Below are 19000 nucleotides of genomic sequence, written 5' to 3'. Positions count from 1 at the left end.
GATTCCTAGAGCTATAGGGGAAAACAGAGCCTCTGGCTTTAATTAATGGAGGAGTCTGCCGGCGGATGGCCTCTCATAATCTGTGCCATCTGTATTATTGATTAATGAGGTCAAGGGCAGCATTACTCACTGCTGGTTCTCTCCCAGGACCCCTGTTCACTTTGCAAAGTGCTCAGGAAGCACTGTCTTCTCATCACCATCTCCCCCGCTCTGGGTTGGGTGACGCCTGCCAACAGATACCAAAGAGCCTCCCTCCCATGTTGATGCAGGGGTGCTGACAGATCCCTCCCTGCCAACGAATGAGTCACATGGTCGCTGGCCTCTTCTCGAGATAAAAGCCCCTTCACCAAGAAGCAAAGAGAGTGGCTTAGAACCAAGCATCAGTGTATCCACATCTGTGGAAAAGTAAAATATTCCATCAGCAAACAATGAACTGTATTGGTGTTTTTTTTTTAAAAAAAAAAACACTAGCTAAATGGAGTAGTTTCCCAGTTCTCTAACTGACTCTCTCCCTCCTGGAATATGTCCGTACCCTATCTGTAGCCCTGTCTATTGTCACTGTGGCCACTCCTTCTGCCTTGATAACTTGCCCTGAGTCTCTATAGAGCAGTATATTTTTAAATTGAGCTGTGGTAGCTGCGTTTTGGTCTCTCACCTCCAACTCTTCCCTCCTTTGGCTACCATCTCTAACGCACCTGCCTAATGGCTTAATGTCAGGGAGAAAAAAATATTTCCATGGGAGATGTCACAAATGGGTATCTGCTTTTACCCTGCCTCTGTTTACGCATTGTAGCATAGAGGGTCGGGTCAGGGCCGTGAGACCCAGGCTTCTGGGTTCAGATCCAAGCCCCCACCCCACTGGTAGTTGTATGACCACGGTCAAGGCTTCACCTTGGTCAGGTCCAGATTGCTGGCCAATGAGGGTGACACTGCCCACCTTTTGGGGTTGCTGTAGGATTGAATGAAATAACCCTTCCAGTCCTCTTGTTTGCAGGAAGTGTCAGGTAAATCTTCAGTACTGTGGTGAGTGGTGGTCACAGAAAGGGAAGGTAGAGGTGGACATGAGGTCATGGTCACAGCCTTCACTATAGATATTGCAGAATCAATGATGCTTTAATTCCTTCTAGAGTGTGGAGAAAAATTATTCCCTAATTTGCCTCCTTATTTGTCCTCCAGTTCATTGCTTCTATAGAAAAAATTGGTTTTGCATAAATAGACTCACAGACATAGAAAACAAACTTATGGTTACCAAAGGGGAAAGTGAGGGGAGAGATGAGTTAGGAATTTGGGATTAACAGATACACACTACTATATATAAAATAAACAACAAGGACCTGCTTATAACACAGGGAACTATATTCAATACCTTGTAATAACCTGTAATGAAAAAGAATCTGAAAAAGAATATATACGTGTGTGTGTGTGTGTGTGTGTGTGTGTATGTGTGTGTGTATATATATATATATATATATATATATATATATATATATATATATATACCTGAATCACTTTGCTGTACACCTGAAACATTGTAAATCAACTATACTTCAATTTAAAATTTTTTTAATAAATAAATAAATTTTTTAAAAATTGGTTTTGGTAAATGTAGGCTCTGAATCTGGAGCTGAAATTTGGAGATAGTCTGTACATTGAAAACTATTCTATTTATAAAGAGATAAAAATAGATCGCTATCCATGCAGATTTGACATTCTAGGCTCAGCGTGAGGTGCATTTCTTGCAGGAGTAAATCTAAGTGGATAACTTGTATTATACTTTCTTATTTTAGTTTTTATTTTCATTAAAGTTATATGCACAGAGCTTAAAGAGGCAACCACTTCCAGAAGGCTTATGAAAGACAGCCACCTTCCCGTCCCACCCTTCAGAAGCAGCTACTTTCCACTAGTTTGGTTGTTCCTGACACTTGCTCAGTGTCTCCAAATAACGTGCTTCTATGGCAGTTACTTGACTTTTCAGTTTCCAGAATGCTCCATGGCTTCACAGTAGTGTGGAAGAGGAAGGTTAAGGTCTCTTTCAGCCCTGCCCACCCCGATTGCCCAGCCCTCTGTCCTCCCCAAACAATTACACCATAAATTTGCTTAGACGGTAGTTTATGCTGTGTTTATTATGACTATGTGACCACTGTTTATAGCTGAGCCAATAATGGGTAATGATTCATCTTCCTTTCCTGCACAACTCTGTGTTTTCCCCATGGTTTAGAACTGTCTTTTTTGTTGTTGTTTGTTTGCTGAGGTATCTATGCTCTGTTCCCAGACATCTCCAGTCTCCTTTCCATGGGTTCAAAATCGTAAGATTTTCCATCAGTTTTGTCCTTCTGGCATCATTTCGTCTGAGTCTTCTGACCTGCTGCAAAAATTTCATCTTGGATTCTCCTTTTACCATCATTTTGGAATCTTCCTTCACCACCATCTTGGAAATCTTCTTCACTTATTATGGTAGATTTTTATTGTTTGGTTTAATGGTTTATTGTAACATAATTCTCTGTAACAATTGTTTTACTCCCTGATTTTAGTGGAGCACATCCTCCAGTAGCTTTCTGGGAAAAGATACGTAGGAATTACATTTTTTCTGAGATAACTAAACTTTTATTTTTAGTCTTCTCTCACCCTTAATGAACAATTTGGTTGAGTGTAGAATTCCAGGTTGAAATCATTTTCCTTTCTAATCTTGAAGGCGTTCCTCCATTGTCTTCTAGCTTCCAGTGCTTTGGTTGAGAAATAAAATGTCATTCTGGTTTTGATCCTTTGTATATATTCCTGTTTTTCTCTCTTTGGTAGTTTCTAGGACCATTTTTTGGTCCTGGCCTTTGGAAAATTCACAATGACGTGCATTGGTATGCATCATTTTGTCCTTTGTGCTGGAAAATGCACATCCTTAACTTCTGGGAATCTTTAATTATTTATTTGATTATTTCCTCTCCTCCTTTTTCTGGAACTTCTCTTCTTTAAATGCCAGGTCTCCTGTTTCTGATAAGGTGAGGGATGTGCAGTCACTGGTCTGCTTGAAGAGAGGGAGGAGGTTTGGGATTGAATTCTTAACCAGTCTCACGGTCATCCCGTTTTCAGGCCACATTTACCATCACTTCTAGAGCTTGGCCCACTGCCTGCTGAATGACCAATTGTTCTTCTGCTTTCAGCCTCCAAACTTTCGTTGCTCTGATCAGCTCTTCTATTCTCCTTTCCTCCCAGGTTTATGTCTTGTTAAAAAAAAGAAAAAAAAAAACAGTCCTTTTGCTGTTACCCTGTTATAGTGCAACAAGAAAGAGCAAAGGTACTGGTATGTGTTCAATCTGCCATCTTTAATTAAAAGCCTAAGTGATTTTTTAAGAAAATTCAGAATTGATATTTGCCACATGTTTTAAGTCCATTAGCCTAACTATAATAAACTTTAAAATATTCACCACGTTTTATGACCTGATGGAAAATGAACAGTCTAGTCCAATTTGTTCTGTTCCATAGACGGTAAGTGATGGTCACAGGTTCTAAGAGTATACGGTCCAAGGAGAGATGATAAAAGGGTAAAGTTTGTTCTAAAGTGATTCTCGTGGCACAAGTTCTCTTCTTGACAACTCTGTCATCTGTAACTTAGATCTGCAAATACACATCCATATAAGGCAAAATTAGCAACAGAAAATACCTCAGTGTCCCTACAGCAGTGGAAGAATGCGTTAATGAAAAGAAGCTGGCCTCATTATTCATTTATGGTTCTATTTAAGTCATATCTTTCATGTTATTTGAATCCAGAAAGCCCTCTCTGGTTTGACTTTGCCTGATCCTTTCTTCATAGCCGCACACAGCAGTAGGGGAGGGGAGAGGCCAAAGGCGGCCTTGTCCCTGGAATCCCTTTTCCTGTTGTCTTTGGTGCACCGTGTGCCTGTCACTGTCCCAGCTGAGAGGTGGCATTTGCTGTGTCCTTTTCCACTTATGAGGCCAAGGGCAAAGGCAGCTAGAAGTGTCCTGTGGCCCTGGGGTGGCTGACACTTTTCTAGGGAGGTGGGAGGGACTGTGAGTGACAGCCCAGGAAGCAACTCTGACAGGGCACTGGGACTCTCCCAGCCTCCTTTGGGAGCGTCTGCAAAAATGGACCTACTCTGCAGAGCAGAGGAAAAATACCAGCTTTTGCTCCAAAGGAGACTTTGAAGGACTTGCAGAGGAGAAGTGACTCTTCCTCCAGAGCAGATATCTTAACCTGGACCCCTGCCCCTCTCTCCTCTCCTACTCCAAGGAGCCAGGCTGTCTCTCCCGCACAGTCGATGTCCTGTTTCTCACCTCCTCTCCCCTTTTCCTCCAGGTTGTGGCTCTGTCCTCCTGGTGCCTGCTGAGGGACTCCATTTACTACACGCTGTCCGTGGTCGCGCTCATCGTGGTAAGTGTGTGATGGGCACCTCGCCTGGATCCCTGGCCTCTTATCTCCCAATCATCCTTCTCAGCTTGGGGTGACGTGTGGCTCCTCCAAGTGGAGCAGGTGCGTGGAGGCGGCTACTTTGATCACTCAGAACCCCAGCCTGATGGTCCGGTGCTCAGAGCAGGAGCTGGCTCTGGTCCCCCAGCTCCATGAGCATCCCCTGCTGTTTTCCTACGATTCCCCCGACCCTTTGCACTCACTTTCCTCATGGGCTCCCCTGTAACTCCCTTCAGCATCCCTGGGTGTGGACCTTCCTTCTCCCCCTTACTCTGTGCACTCTCCCAGGACACGCCCTGCCCGTCCCACTGTACCCGTTGTCATTACCGCCTTCACGCGGACACGCCTACACTGTGTCCCTAGCAGTGGGTAAGCAACTCTCTACTAGACACCTTCATGCCCCAGACCCAATGTGTCTCTACACTTGGGATGATTTCCCCAAGACTGGACCCTCCTCCTTTATTTCAGCCCCCGTTCCTACCCTAGCTACCCAGCCTGGGAATGATATTAAACTGACCTTCCCCCCAACTCCCAACATACGCATCTGGCGTCAGTGTCCTGTGGATTTTCACTTTGTAAAAGTCTCCCCAGTGTGTCCCCCGTAGCCCGTTTTCCTTGAGGCTTTTTTCTCTGGCCTGCACTGATGAAGCTCATTGCAGATTAATGTAACGAGTAGCATCACAGCTGCCCCCCTCTATACCCCCTCCCTGGTCAGTCCTCAGAGCTGTCCAAACGGTGTCTCAACAAAGAACACCTGCAAATGCCAGTCCTGTGTTTATATGATCAGCGGCTCCATGTCCTGTGGGGACAAACCCAAATCCCTTAGCTTGGCAAGCCGAGCCGTCTAGGAGAAGGGCAGCAAGTCAGAATAACACATGGGAATCGGGAGACCTGGCTCCTAGTTCGGGTCCCCTTCTCGCTAGCTCTAATGACCTTGGAGAAATCAGTGTCTCCAGGTCTTAGTTTCCTTACGCACAGAACGGAAATAGATCCTCTGAAGGATTTACTTACCTGTTTACAAAGCACTTACCTGTATATTATTTCATTATAAATAATTTAATTATAAATTAGATTTAATTATAAAGCTGTATACAAATAAGTCAAAAGTGATGCCTAATACAAGACTCTCCCCAAGGAATCAGATGGCTCAGTTAAGTCAACAGCAGCTCCAAGTGAAGAGCTTGGGTTTACAACCACAGCACCCTCATTCCAGGGGCGACTGACGATCAGGAGGGTTGAGACCAGCCCCCCAAGGGCAGAAGTGCTCCGACGTCCACGTTGGACTGAAAACACAGTGTGTCTGTTGAATTCCCGGTCAGCAGACTTAAGGACACCTATGAGCTCTGTGTTCTTGTACCTGTGGAAGAGGTACGATCACCCCCAGATCTAGAAGCCTCTGTTCACCCAGCCCAGACTGCTCAAACACGCTCTGCAGAATCTTTGTCCTGTGATGCCTGATCCCATACAGCTCACATGCACTCTGCTCTTCTGCTGTCAGGGTATTTTAGGATGATTTCTGAAAATTACATTTTTCAAGAGACATGTTAGTGGATGGTGTCAATGAACGCAGTTCTCCATTTTACTGAATTCCAGAAGGAGGTGTCCACCCTCCTAGAGACAAGGCGATGAGCCAGAACAACGCAGTCCAAGACCCCCTGGGAGGGACTTCCCTGGAGGTGCAGTGGTTAAGAATCCGCCTGCCAATGCAGGGGACACGGGTTTGAGCCGTGTCGAAGATCCCACATGCCGTGGAGCAACTGAGCCCAAGAGCCACAACTACTGAAGCCCGCGTGCCACAACTACTGAAGTCCATGCGCCTAGAGCCCGTGCTCTGCAACAAGAGAAGCCACCGCAGTGAGAAGCCCGCGCACCGCAACAAAGAGTAGCCCCTGCACGCCGCAACTAGAGAGAAAGCCCATACGCAGCAACGAAGACCTGACACAGGCAAAAATAAATAAGTAAATAAACTTATACCAAAGGAAAAAAAAAAAAAACAAGACCCCCTGAGAGCACGGACTCGGCAGCGTCCACGCCCGTCGGCAGATTTGCCGGTGTCAGTTTCACTGTTTTCACATAGACACCTCCTGGACCTGTGTGAAATAACCTGTCTTCTGTCACATTTATCTGGCCGTGTTCAAGATAGAACAAATGTAATTGTTGCTAATGACGTGTGAAGAAACAAAGCGGTTTTGCATCCTCAGGCTGTGGGCGACGCTCACCCGAGCGGGGTCTTTGGGCAAAGCAATCACCTGCTGAGGATGAATCAGAGCTGACTCAGCTGCACGCAGGATGCCAGCAGCTCTGTGTTCCCTCCGATGGCAACAGAGTCAAAAGCAAGTGATTCTTTGCTGTGACCTAGAGATTGGACTGTGTATTTACCGACCTGACGTCAAGGCTAGATTTTTATGATCTTGAGAAAAATTACCTTTCTCCACTGTTAGGAAGTAATGGAAAAGAGAACGTCTGGGTCCTCAGGGTTTGGTCTCGGTTCTTTCTACTTTAAGTGGCGTTCCTCCAAATTCAGCAGCACAGGAAACGCTCAGCATGCCTCCTGGAAACGTGCAAACCAGAGATTTGAATTCAGTAGATCCTGGGGTTGGACCCAGGAAGCTTCACTTCAACCAGGATCTTCCCCCGTGATTCTGATGCCAGTGGCACCCACTGCGCTTGGAGAAACTCAACCTCAAATACGGTTGGACACCATTTCCTCAGATGTTCATCTGCAGGTGAGGATCGTCTCGAAAGGGGAAGCATCATGGCAGCTTGGTTGGCTGGATTTCTGAGGGCTGTTCGTTCTTGGGGTCATTTTCACATGAGACTTAAAACCAGCCTGAAGAGCAAAACAGCCTAATACCCGAAGAGCACCGCTTAGCAAAGGAGGTTCGTCCATGTCCACAGGTCTCTTCCATGCGCCAGCCCCAGGCTGCTGCTCCACACGCCATACCTTTTTGTCAAGGTTTCCTAGTCTCCTCTTTCTATGTTTTCCCTAATGTCATGGTAACAGCATCACTTTTCTTTGGGTTTTCCTTGTATAACACAAAGCTTCTCCGTCGGACTCTGCAGTGGGCACTGAAAAGTCCTATATTTAGAACCCTCCTCCTACCCACAAATAATTACCAATAATTATCTGAATAATTTATTTTAACTATTAGGGTTTTTTTTACCCTCTCCCCCTTTTTATGGCTCTGAAATGTTCAGAAGGCAGTCCCCTGAGGTGCCACAATGAAGAGCTAATGCACCCGGAGGGCAAGTCCCGACTAAATGGGACCAGAGGCCACTTCTAAATACATCTGCCCACAGGGAGGAGCCCCGAGGACAGTCCCTCAGGGCTGGGGATCCAAAGAGCAGGAAAGACCACGCCTCCAGGGAGGCTTAGGGCCGCGGGTCCAGGGAGTGCTGATGGGGTCGTTACTACCCGGATTCTGAAACAGCTGACATGGAAGCTGCTGCAGAGGCCGAGGCCAAAAAGCAGAAACACAGCACTGGTGTTCTGAAACCAACAGAGCTTCAACCGGTTAACTTAGAGACAAGGGACTCAGTTCACGTCGATATCTGGGATTTACCTGACCTTTGCTCTCTGCTATTTTCTAGTTTGTTTGTTGTTGCTGTTTTTTAAAGAGAGAGCGAAAAAATAAATAGATAAATAGAGAGCGGAAGAAATTAAGAACATGCTCTCATCTAAAGCAGTTCTAATTGCAAAAGCGTACAGCGCCTGTCTCTCAGCGCCCTTCCCCCGCCCCATCAGGCATCCCCCTTTAGCCCAGGTGACATTCTCTACAGTGAAGCATCAGGCCCTGGAGAAGCTTGACATGGCCTAGGAAGCTCGCCCCGTGACTTGGGTCTCTTTCTGCAAGAGAAGTGTCGCTGTTTCGGTTCTGAGAGCATCCTGGGTCCTTCGGAGCACGTCCTGTGTGCCTCTACACGATGGGTACTCCGCAGACCCTCATGGACTCTCCCCAAGGACCCACCCCCATCTGACGATGGCAGCTCCAGCCTCCCCATCTTCTTTCTCCAAATTCCAGCAGACCCGACAGACAGTCTCTTTTATTGAAATGTTACTGTAATTTACATAATCATGTAATTTACATAAATGCAAATGATTCATTACATCGTCAATCTAACAGCTGCCCTAAAAGGAATACTTTATTTTTACCCTTCATCTCTGCTTCAAGATGGGGGATTTTGAGCACCAAGAGAAGGGAAAGTTCCAGGGGGTATGGAGCGGCCTCTGAGACAGGTTCCAGATAACAGACAGGCTCACAAATGCAGCTTGGGGGAGGAGGGGCTGCCCACCTGGAGAAGGGCCGGGTGGGCCATTGGCAGTGGGGGGGCCCCTCAGGGCAACCTGAGCACAGGCACAGCAGCAAGGCTCATCCGAGGTGACACTGCCCTCTCACTCAGTGCAGCCCCCCACTCTGATAAAGAGAGACAACTCAGCACTGTCCAATATGATAGCCACCAAGCACGTGAGCCTTTGAGCTCTTTTTTTTTAATTTTTATTTTATATTGGAGTAGAGTTGATTTACAATGTTGTGTTAGTTTCAGGTGTACAGCAAAGTGATTCAGTTGTACATATACGTGTGTCTATTCTTTTTCAAGTTCTTTTCCCATTTAGCCGTTGTACTCTTGAAATGCAACCATTGCAACCAAGGAACTGAACCTTATTTCATTCATTTCAACGTATGAGACCACACGTGGCTAGTGCCTATCAGCTTGGAGAGCACAGTGGTAGAGAGCAAATCCTTCCATAGAAAGTATACCTACATTCTCACGGGCACTTTCAACAGGCATAGACTCCACGCTTCCTACGGGACTGAGTACAGTGTTGGGTCTGTCGATGGAGATTTCCTAGTTCAATACTCACCACTGCACAAGCAGCTGTGATAGGAGTCCCATTTTACAGATGGCAACACCAAGGCTCCAGAAATCCAGGGATTTGCTCAAGGTGAGCGAGCTGCAACCTCTCAGGCCAACCAGAGCGGGAGGAGATGATGTACAGCTGCATCAGCCCAGCAAAGAATTCAGGTTTTCCCGCCAACAAAACCTGCCTCGTACAGTCTGGCTTTACCCCACCTACCACGAAGTCCACCTTCACAGGGGCACCCGGAGGAAGCGCTTACTTTACGTTTGGAGACTGAACGTCTGCCTCCCTCTCCTGGAAGTCTTTCATTAAGACGACTCATCTTAAATCTCCTTATCTCGCCCTTTCTGTGAGAGGAAAGTGCCTGACATGTACCCTGCTGACTGTCCTCTGGTACCCGCTGTCCTCCACGGCCTGTTCCCCTCGGGCCCTTCCTCCTTCTCCAGTGTGGAGACCCTGAGGCCCTTCTGCTCACGATTACATCTCAGGGCCCCAGCAAAACGGGAATGACTCTGGCAGCCAGAAGATTCTCACACAGAAGGATGTGAGAGAACATTCAAGTTCCTCAAACAAACCAGGGGGTCCCCTGTTCCCTAATCCCTGCCACAGTGAAGAGGCAGGGCTGCTCTTAAGTGGTGCTGGGGTCAGGGAGGGAGCCGGGGCATCCGAGCATTTGCTCCTAGAGCCGGGAATTGGGTTGGCTGGACGGGATTCCAGGAGACTTGCTCTTTCCCGAGGACAGCAACTTGGACATTTTAGTTCCTCGCCTGTGTTTTTGCGCTGCTGAGCGAACGTAACCTTTTGCTTTAACAACCGTCATCTCCTGTATCCTAAATTGGTCCTCTCATCACTGTTTCTTCTGCTGTGGCCTGCCCTGCAGGTTGATATGGGATGTCCAGCTCTGCTCAAGCTCTGCCTTTAGTTCCTACCCTCCCGTATCCCCAGCACCGTCAGGTCGGCCAGCTGGAGATGCTCATGTCAGAATCACGATTTACCCTGCAATTGGAAACCATATCTGTGCCTCACAGCTGTTTTCCAATGTATTCCATCTGACTCCTCCCCTCAGAGGGAATCGCCGTGGGCTCCGCTAAGCCACCCGCACCCCTGTCCCTGAAGCCGGAGGAATGCAGGACGCCGAGTAGGGCACGTCTCCTGAGGGCATCTACGCCGTGGGGGGGAGCAGTTTCCCTTCCCAGCAACGCGGGGAAGATGTTCAAGGTTTCAGTCTCTTGAAAGAGAATGATGGTGTTGATTTTCTCCTTTTACCTTCACTGCTTAAAATTCTGATGGTGCCAGAGATTACTGTACAAGCTACGAGGTCTCAGCTCCAGCACAGCAGCCGCCCAGCGCCATGGTTACCGCTTACAACCAGCCAGCCCAGGGCCGCCGTGCGCTGCGGGGCCAGCCTGGCCTCTCCTCTCCTGCCCACTTGCCTGCGACTACCGGCTGTCTGTTCCTTGCTGTTCCGCCTTGAGTTCCCTGGGTTGCTCGGTCATCCAGGGATTCACCTGCCTGATGGAATCCTGGCTCTCTCGGAAGAATTCTAGAGCAGACACCAGCACTGAAAAGCTGGTTTCCATGGTACCCAAACGTTTCCCGGAGGCCTGGAGGAAAAGAGGGTTTTTTCAGATTCACTCCTGTGAGTTCCCATTTAGCTCGTCTGCGGAACACGTGGAAAGCTTAGCGTGAAGCCGGGGGTTGCTCTGGAGGAACCAGATATGGGTCAGAGAGCAGGTCCCTGACCAGCCATGCAGCAAATCTGGGGCCCAGAGATCAGCGCACCCACGCGGGCCCTGGCGGGGGGTGGGGCAATAGCGGCCTCGCCCCAAACACAACCAGCAGAGCACAGAGAGCTGCTTTCCCAAGGCTTCTCTGCAAAATCCCACTTGGGAAAAGGATGGAGCACCTCCGACCGCTGCGCTCAGGTCTGGGGACTGCGTGTGGGTGTAACTGAGGGACCCACCCGGCCCCATCTCAGAGCACCGGGCAGGAGCTGCCTCCAGAACGTCACCCCGCCGCGTGATGGCAGTGGGCTGGCCGCAGGCCGCTGCAGGAAGCGGTCTGTCCAGGGGCCCTTGCCCACCTCCCAGGAGATTTCATGGAGTCGCCAAGGGGACTTGGTCCAACTTGATCTCAACATCTCTGCCGGGGCCGGGCCGCTGGGATGCGGGGCCGGGACGTGAGCGCCACCTAGTGGGGACCGGCTGGAACTGGGGGCGCAATTTCTTGTTTCAGGTGGGGCAAGGCGTGTGATTTCAGGTTCTCTTCTACCCTAGTCACCCAGCCAGCAGGGGTGGGGAAGTTGTTTTGTCTTTTACTCACCGAGTGCGCATGAAAATACAGAGGGATGTGCAACACTCGTCTTAGGAGAATCAAACGAAATAAAATCTGTAAGGAATAAGAAATCCGCTCTAACCATCAACACCACCAAGTGAGAGTCACCATCTTTGTCGTCCTACGTTTTCAGACAGGCCGGTTCCATGCTCTGTCGGCGTGGTCCGGAGATGTGGTCTCCCAGGGGAACAGTCTGTGAACAGTGCGGGTTTCCTTCTGGGTGGGTGACAGTCAGCTGGCGGCCCCCTCCAGGCACCACCAGACTCTGCAGGCAGGTCTCTTTCCTCACCACACACAAGCCTCTTTCCATTCAGGTTTTCTCAAAGGCCTGATTTCTAGTCCCTTTTATCAATGTGACTGTTCTCTTTTGGAGGCTGTCATGTTTCCACCCAATCCTCTTGAAGCAGTGGGGTCAAACCCAGACCGTGTTCACTCGTGGGCCACAGGGTAGCTGAGGCCTCAGGGCCCCAGGTGGGCAGGGACCAGCATCGCTGCCTCTGTCGTTTGGAAGTTTCTGGTTCCCTCCCCCCACCACGTTTGCATCCAGGCATGCCTCACTATTTCTCTGCTATTGTGTTCCCTGTAAATTCTGCTCTCACTTTGGAATCCTTTGTACAATTAAGCCCATTCTGATTTTTTTTTCCGCCTGTCAGTTAGGTGGCACAAAATAAGGCTTCTTCAAGCTGCTTGCATATTGCGGAGTGTTAGCTGCCCTCCCCAGAGAGGAGCATTAAATTGGTGATCTAATCAACTCTTTACTAGTATCTTGTGCTCTCTTAAGTGGCTCTGAATTGATTGTTCCAGCCTGCTGCCCAAGACTGATATTGAATTAACTTCAATTAATAGAAAACATTTTCCAACTTAAATCACTGCTTCTGTTCCATGATTTCTTGGATTTTTTGAAAGCTGGCAATTATGTAATAGCGGCTGGGAATGCCTTCCTGGGAATGAATTCCACACCATCCAGCCTGGATTGTGGGGCGGTTCCCTTTACTTCTTTATTTCTCTTCCCACTGTCGTCTGACATTTTCATCCAAATGCCGCCCTGTTGGATCCGATAATGACAGATGACAAAGCGGCAAAAACTGATGAAGCCAGTGTCTTTGTCAGTGTCTTGTTGGGAAGAGTGAGTTACAAAGAAAAGGGTGGCTCCTTTCTCCTCATCCTTCTCTATGCTCCTTTGGGGTGATTGGAGGGAGGTCCTCTTGTGCGCCTTTTCAGCTGCACCTGCTGGTCTTTGAGGTTTTCTCTGTGTCTCTCACAACTGGTGGTCGCTGTCATCGCCGGGGACTGAAGCGATGTCCCGTTGTTAGCCGAGTTTACCACCTGGGTGCAGTAATCACCCTCTACGCCCAGATGCTTCTGCCTGAGAGTCTCCAGAGGGCCCCTGAACGAAAGTTGCTCAGAGATGATCGCGCTCAAATCAGTCATGTCCTGTGAGTGTGGGAAGAAACAGCTTCCTACTTGAATGAAATAGAAGGGCATTCATTTGGTTTCAGCACCGTACCATCTGGGCAGATAGGGTGTCATGGAAAGAACATGAAGTTAGGAGCCAGGGCTGGGTTCTAGGACCCACTCTGCAGCTAATTGGGCGACCCCAGGGAAATTACTCATGTTCTCTGCAGCTCCGTTTCCCGTATAAATCAAAGGGCCAGAATTATACCCCTTTTTCCCCCAAAATGAGAAGTGATCTTAGATGCTATGTGGAGTAGGACTTAAGCTCAGTCCCGTCGTGTGTTTTCTTCGGCTCCTAACTGATCAGGGAGGGTCTCTGTTTGGCCCTTTGCACTGCTTCTGACCCTCGCTAATCTGCATAGAAGCGCAGCTGCTATCATAAAAGCTCGAAGGTGCTGTACGATGCGCAGAGACATACAGACAGCTTCCAGGGGGCCCGTAAGTGACTCATGTTTGCAAGCACCCACCAAGCTCCGCATCCCCTTCCAGATCTGAAATTCTACAAATAACGAGGTTGGGCATGCTTCCCTCTCGCTCCATCCTCTGACAGAACTTGCAGGAAGGCTGGGATGGCCGGATGCCCACCCGAGTCTGCCAACAAGACCTCCTTCCACGAACACTGACGAGAGACTAAACCAGCACAGAGGGGAGTTTGCCCACAGATGCTTCACACCCCAAACCGGCCCCAGCCCCAATTCCCACCAGCCAGCCACAAGGGCGGATAACATGCAGTTATAAAGCCTGTGTGTGCATGTGTATGTGTGTGTGTGTCTGTCTAATCTTCTCTCCTTTTTATTTTTTTTCACAGTTCATTTATGATGAACAAGTTTCCTGGTAAGTACCTCTTTTCCCCTTCCAATTTCCCCTTGCTATGTGGTAGAGACAGTACAGTAAAGAACAAAGTCAGCGTCTAGGAAAGAAAGGGAAATGTCGGGGCAGCTTGGAACAACTAGCATTTCTCAGGAACCCTCTGTCCATCTCAACAAAGAAATTAAATCAGCTTTCACGGAGCAGAGACCGCTTCCCTTGGGCTGGCCTGGTGGGCTTCCTTTGGGGATCCTTTTATCTTGCTGTCTTTATCATCCAGATTAGACAGTGTAAGGCAACTGTGCCTTTCCACAGTCAGTCATGGGCAAGGCCATGGTTAAAATTTGATGAACCTTTTCCAGTTGTCCAGACCGCGTCAGCATATTCCGAACACCATGTATTCAGTATATCCCAGGAACCAGAGGTGAAGACATGTCAGTGACCTTTAACCCATTAAAGTTCTGCCTAACATTCAAGAAGATCTTAGAGCTCTGAAAAATCAGTGATTTTTTTTGATAGATTAAAAAAATTGCCCAAATTAAGTATACGGGAACATTTGCATTTGGGTCAATGTCCAAATCACCTTTTTTGAGGTGGGTTCTGAGCATGTCTGCTGTGTTTGAAATGGAAACAGAAATGGGGTGTGTCATGCATTCTTGTTACATTTTTCAAATATTTGATCTGCGGAAGTAGAGTGATGTGAAAATACACCTACTTCTTCTGAAAGAACATCTCAGAAACAGGTAGTTGTGGTGCTGTAGGTAAACGACTTGCGTGGTATTATTTAGAGCTAAGAACGAGCTAGGAAAAGAAGCGCAAACAGCAAGGTCCTACTGTAGAGCACAGGGAACTCTATTCGATATCCTTTAGTAAACCATAATGGAAAAGAATATGAAAATAATAATAAATTATACCTTTAATTAAAAAAAGAATTACAGAGCCCAGCAGTCTTCGTTTTCAGCAAACTGAGTGCTAGCCCTTTGCTGGAGCGACATGTCTGTGTCCTAGGATGTCTCTGTGATTTTCAGAATTTGGGATGGTGGGGAGCATATCACATGGACCATAAACGTTACACACTATCCAGGGTATTAAGATACTTTTGTCGCCTCTCTCTCCTCTGTCCAAGAGGGCAAGGGGGGAGACAGCTGGGGGAACTTGCTCTAAGACACATAGGCCCTATACTGACCCATAAAAATAAGAAGGAAGTCTTCTTTGAATAACAGTGATCGGGAAGCTGAAAGGGATCAAGACGCCTGGGAGCAGCACAGGTCAGAGGTCAGAGGCCAGAGGTCAGGAAGAACCTCCTCGTGGGATCCACCTGGACCTGGTGGCCACGTGGAGTGGTGACATTTTCCCCTCATGTCCTTGGGGATTACGTGCAGCACAAGAAGACTTGCAGAAGCGTTCCCATTCAAACTCATGGCGTGGTGGGCACAACCACTGCTCTGCCCCAGCAAACAGTAGGTGCCTAAGTGTTGCTCAGTGTTCCTGCTCTTTGCTAACAGTGCTGCCATAAGGGAAAGCAAGTTATGATCCCAGTTGACCTCAGAAATTTTTCTGCTGCTTTTGTGCAGAAAACCTGAAAAAAGGAGACCCGCCGTGGTTTACCGTCTGTCAGTCTTAGAAGGAGCCCTCTCTCCACATCTCCTCGGCTTTGCTCGTGAAAACCACAGCAGGAGGAAATGAAAGCAGGTTCATGACAAGCCTGTGTCAGTCCTTACCCTCAAGGTGTCCTTTAGGATATTTCAGATGGGAAGGAGCAAGAACTGGAGAGTCTGTATCCTCTCCTTTCCAAAGGCTGACCCTCCTGCGATGTCAGGGGAGAGAACCTGGGTTCCTAGGCTACTCCCCGAGCCTGTGCTGAAGGCTGGATTCTGAGGTCATCCGCCCCTCAGCCTGGGCACCCGGGCTCCCACAGGAGGGAGGAGGCGGGAGGGCCACGGATACACGAGTCGCAAATTCCCAAGCTGGTTTTGGTCCAGCCTGGGGTGGGTTGGAATCATAACTCATGCACGGGTGAAACTGCGGGAAGAACTAGGGGAAGCTTTCACGGCACCGAATATCATTCTCAGACGGCCGACCTGTTGCGTAATTATGGTTATTATGTGGATGGGGTGACGGAGACCGTTTTGCACGAGCGAGGCTGAGGAGTTAAAGTCTGCACCACTGACCCATCACTGCTTTGGGATTTCCAGGGATTTCAGCTCCTCACGTGACTGCAAAATATACTGAACTTTAAGATATTTTTTACTGTCCACATCTCTTACTTTCTCTCCCAGCCACCCATGAGTATTTATTTTGCTGAAAGAGTGAGTCTAGGAGCTGATTCCTCTGATTTCTGTCCTAAGAGACAGACTCTTCAATCTTGCAATTAAAGCACAGTAGTATTTCAATAATTCCTTAAACAGTGAGTTCCTTTCCTTGTTGTAGGACATTCCAGCATGTTCTAGCAATGTCAAGGCAGGTAACCAATTCACCCCAAATCCTTGAAAGGAAACTAATGTCAGTTGCGCTTATTTTGAAACTAAAGTACTCTTTAGGAGCAAAGGAGCCTTGTCAAATACAAGTACAGAAGGGGAAGGGGTCCCCACCATGCGTGGTTTAGATTCCTTTACCGTTCCTCAAGCAGCATTCCACAGCAAGTCCCATTCAGCCAGGAAGTGGCCACCAGAAGGCTTTCAGTAGCAGGTAGTAGAAAAGCCAGCCACAGTGGATTACAGAAATAGTGGTTTATTTTTCTTACATATCAAGTACCCCAGATGTAGGTAGTACAGTGGCTCTGCATTTCTCTTGACCTTTCCCTCATGACCCCAAGATGGCTGCTGTGGTTCCAGCCATCAAGTTTGGATTGAAGGCAAGAAGGAAGAAGAAGGGGCTATGTCATTTCATTGGACACCTTTCCACCTTATATCTCTTTGGTCACAACTGGGTCTGCTTTGATCAATAAGTGTCCGGGGGGAATAGAATTACAACTTTAGACCAATCATTTATCCCACCCTCCTTGAGATCAAGGGTCCCCATTTACTGCCTCAACATAGTGGGGTTCCATTAGCAGGAAGAGGCAGGAGAATATCCGTCGGCTGCTTTTCCATCAGATTCCTGCCCCAAAAGACATCTGACATAGATAGCATCAGAGAGCCACCTAGTAGGGTATGTGTTCACCCTGCCCAGCAAGACCCCCACTGTTGCCAGAAGGAATTCAGAATGTGTCTTCAGTGAGTCTGAAGGCCTGACAAGAAAACGAAAGGATGCAGGGTGCTGTTTTTGTCTCTTCTTTGAGTGAGTCGTGACTTTGGGGGAGAAAGGAGAGCCTGGGACACGACCTGGACAGTGTCCATCTGCATGGTGTTGGAGACCGGCTTTCGTGGTTCTGGACCCTGGTTAGGAAGAGGAGACGTGCCCTCTGGGCGAGGGGTGGGGGTGGGGGGGTGACAGGGCGTAGCCCTCCAACACGGAAAAGAACAATCTCTGGCAGGAGAATCCAGGGCCAGTTGTAGGTGGTTCAGCGTGGAAGTTTGTGGGAAGGGAAGAGCACACCCAGATCACACAAGCCCAGGTCCTTGGAGGACAGCGGCGGGCTGTGGCCGGGAGGGGCAGATGGGAAGAGCGTGTGACATCAGGGTCTGCAGTTGGAGTCGCTTCAAGTCCCAAACTGTTCATTCCTGAGCACCTCCTGGCTGCCAGCCTCCGTTCCAGAACTGGACACAGAATGCAAAACCCAATTCTGCCGTGGCCTTGGGGATGTCTGAGATGAGGGGGGAGCAGACACGTCATCACGGTGTCATTTGGAGATACTCATGGCCCCGGGGGCAGGAGGTTGGGGGGCGACACCAAAGAGCAGGAAGCCAAGATTTGATGCTCAAACACGGAATCAGGCCACAAAGCAGAGGGGCCTCAGAGAGCCTCACTTGACGAGGAGGAAGCACTGGGTGGACCCTGAGTCTGGGTGCCAAGAAGGCAAACCTGAAAGGCCAGCAGGAGAGGGAACCCCGCCGCCACAGGCACCCCTGAAATGTGACGGCAGATACGCTTACTCACATATTGCAATGGAAGGGCTTGCTTTGAGTAAAAAATCAAAAAGAGACAAAGGAGTGAGAGAGTATAAATATACCTGTTCACCAAGTGCTGGACGTAATTCAGCCTCATGGGGATGTCTCTTTGACGTTGGCTTGTTTTCCAATGACCCCTCACCAAGTCTGTAAAAGTGCGTCGAAGCAATCACATGACTTCCCTCCAGCTCTCGGGTATCTCTTCCTTCAGAATAAAGCTGGAATAAAAATTCGCTTTTCCCAGTTATGTTTATGCCACGTGTACATTGGTTTCAACGAGATAAGGACCACGCTCACGCCCCTTGGAGGTGTCTTGCAACTGAAAATTGACATTTCGAGAACTCTCACCTCTGCAGACGAGCTGAGTGCTGCTCTGTGCTGGGGAGGGCGGGGTGCCTGCCTGGGGGGCGCTCTGTCAGGGAGGCTGATCTAAGGAGAAACCAGATCGCTCAGGCGGGAATCAGATGTGAGGAGTGGTGTCGAGTGACTGCTAGAAACAGGCATTAGATGTGAATAAGTAAATGAAGAAGATAATCCCAGACTGGTCAGAGGTTTAAAGAACACAAACAGAAAGTGAAGGAGGAGTAGGCAGGGAAGACTCCTTGGAGGAGGTGACATTTAAGCTGATATTTGCAGGATGAAAGGGACCCGCGAAGGAGTGAAGGGAAAAGCATTCCTGGCAGAGGGGACGTTAAGTGCAAAGGCTCTGAGGAGAAGGAAGGAGCTTGCCGTGTGCAAATGAAAGGAGGCCAGGTTGGGACACAAGAGGATTGGGGGGAGAAGGAAAAAGAACCGGGTTTTGCAGGGAGGGGCACCTTTGATTTTTTTCTCAAGTCTTTTGGGAAGCAATTGAAGAGTCTTAAGCAGAAGAATGACAGGATCCAGAAGCATTGAGGAAGGCAGTTCAGAGGCTGAAATTAAGGTGGGGGAGGGAGGTAGCAGTGGAGCGGGCAGACACCCACAATTCCAGAGATATTTTGGACGCAGAGTCCCGACGGGCATGGGGGAGGGTAGAGAAGGGCTCCACTTTTATTTCCAGATGTGGGGCTTGACTGTGCAGTTCACTGACATGGC

General features: G+C 48.6%; 1 protein-coding gene across 4 annotated transcripts in view; it reads left to right on the top strand.

Annotated features, from left to right (window-relative positions):
- Positions 1-19000, top strand: part of SLC24A3 (solute carrier family 24 member 3) — a 463737-nt gene that overhangs the window by 396512 nt on the left and 48225 nt on the right. For all 4 annotated transcript variants that reach the window (XM_079944036.1, XM_079944035.1, XM_079944034.1 and 1 more), the window contains 2 exons: positions 4310-4384; positions 13879-13904. In XM_079944036.1, the coding sequence (XP_079800162.1) occupies positions 4310-4384; positions 13879-13904 (101 nt within the window). The remainder of the gene's footprint in view (positions 1-4309; positions 4385-13878; positions 13905-19000) is intronic.

Source organism: Stenella coeruleoalba (genome assembly GCF_951394435.1).
Source record: "Stenella coeruleoalba genome assembly, chromosome: 15".
In the NCBI taxonomy this organism is placed as follows: Eukaryota; Metazoa; Chordata; class Mammalia; order Artiodactyla; family Delphinidae; genus Stenella; species Stenella coeruleoalba.
The sequence above is the reverse complement of the archived record's forward strand: the minus strand, read 5'-3'. Positions and strand labels throughout refer to the sequence as shown.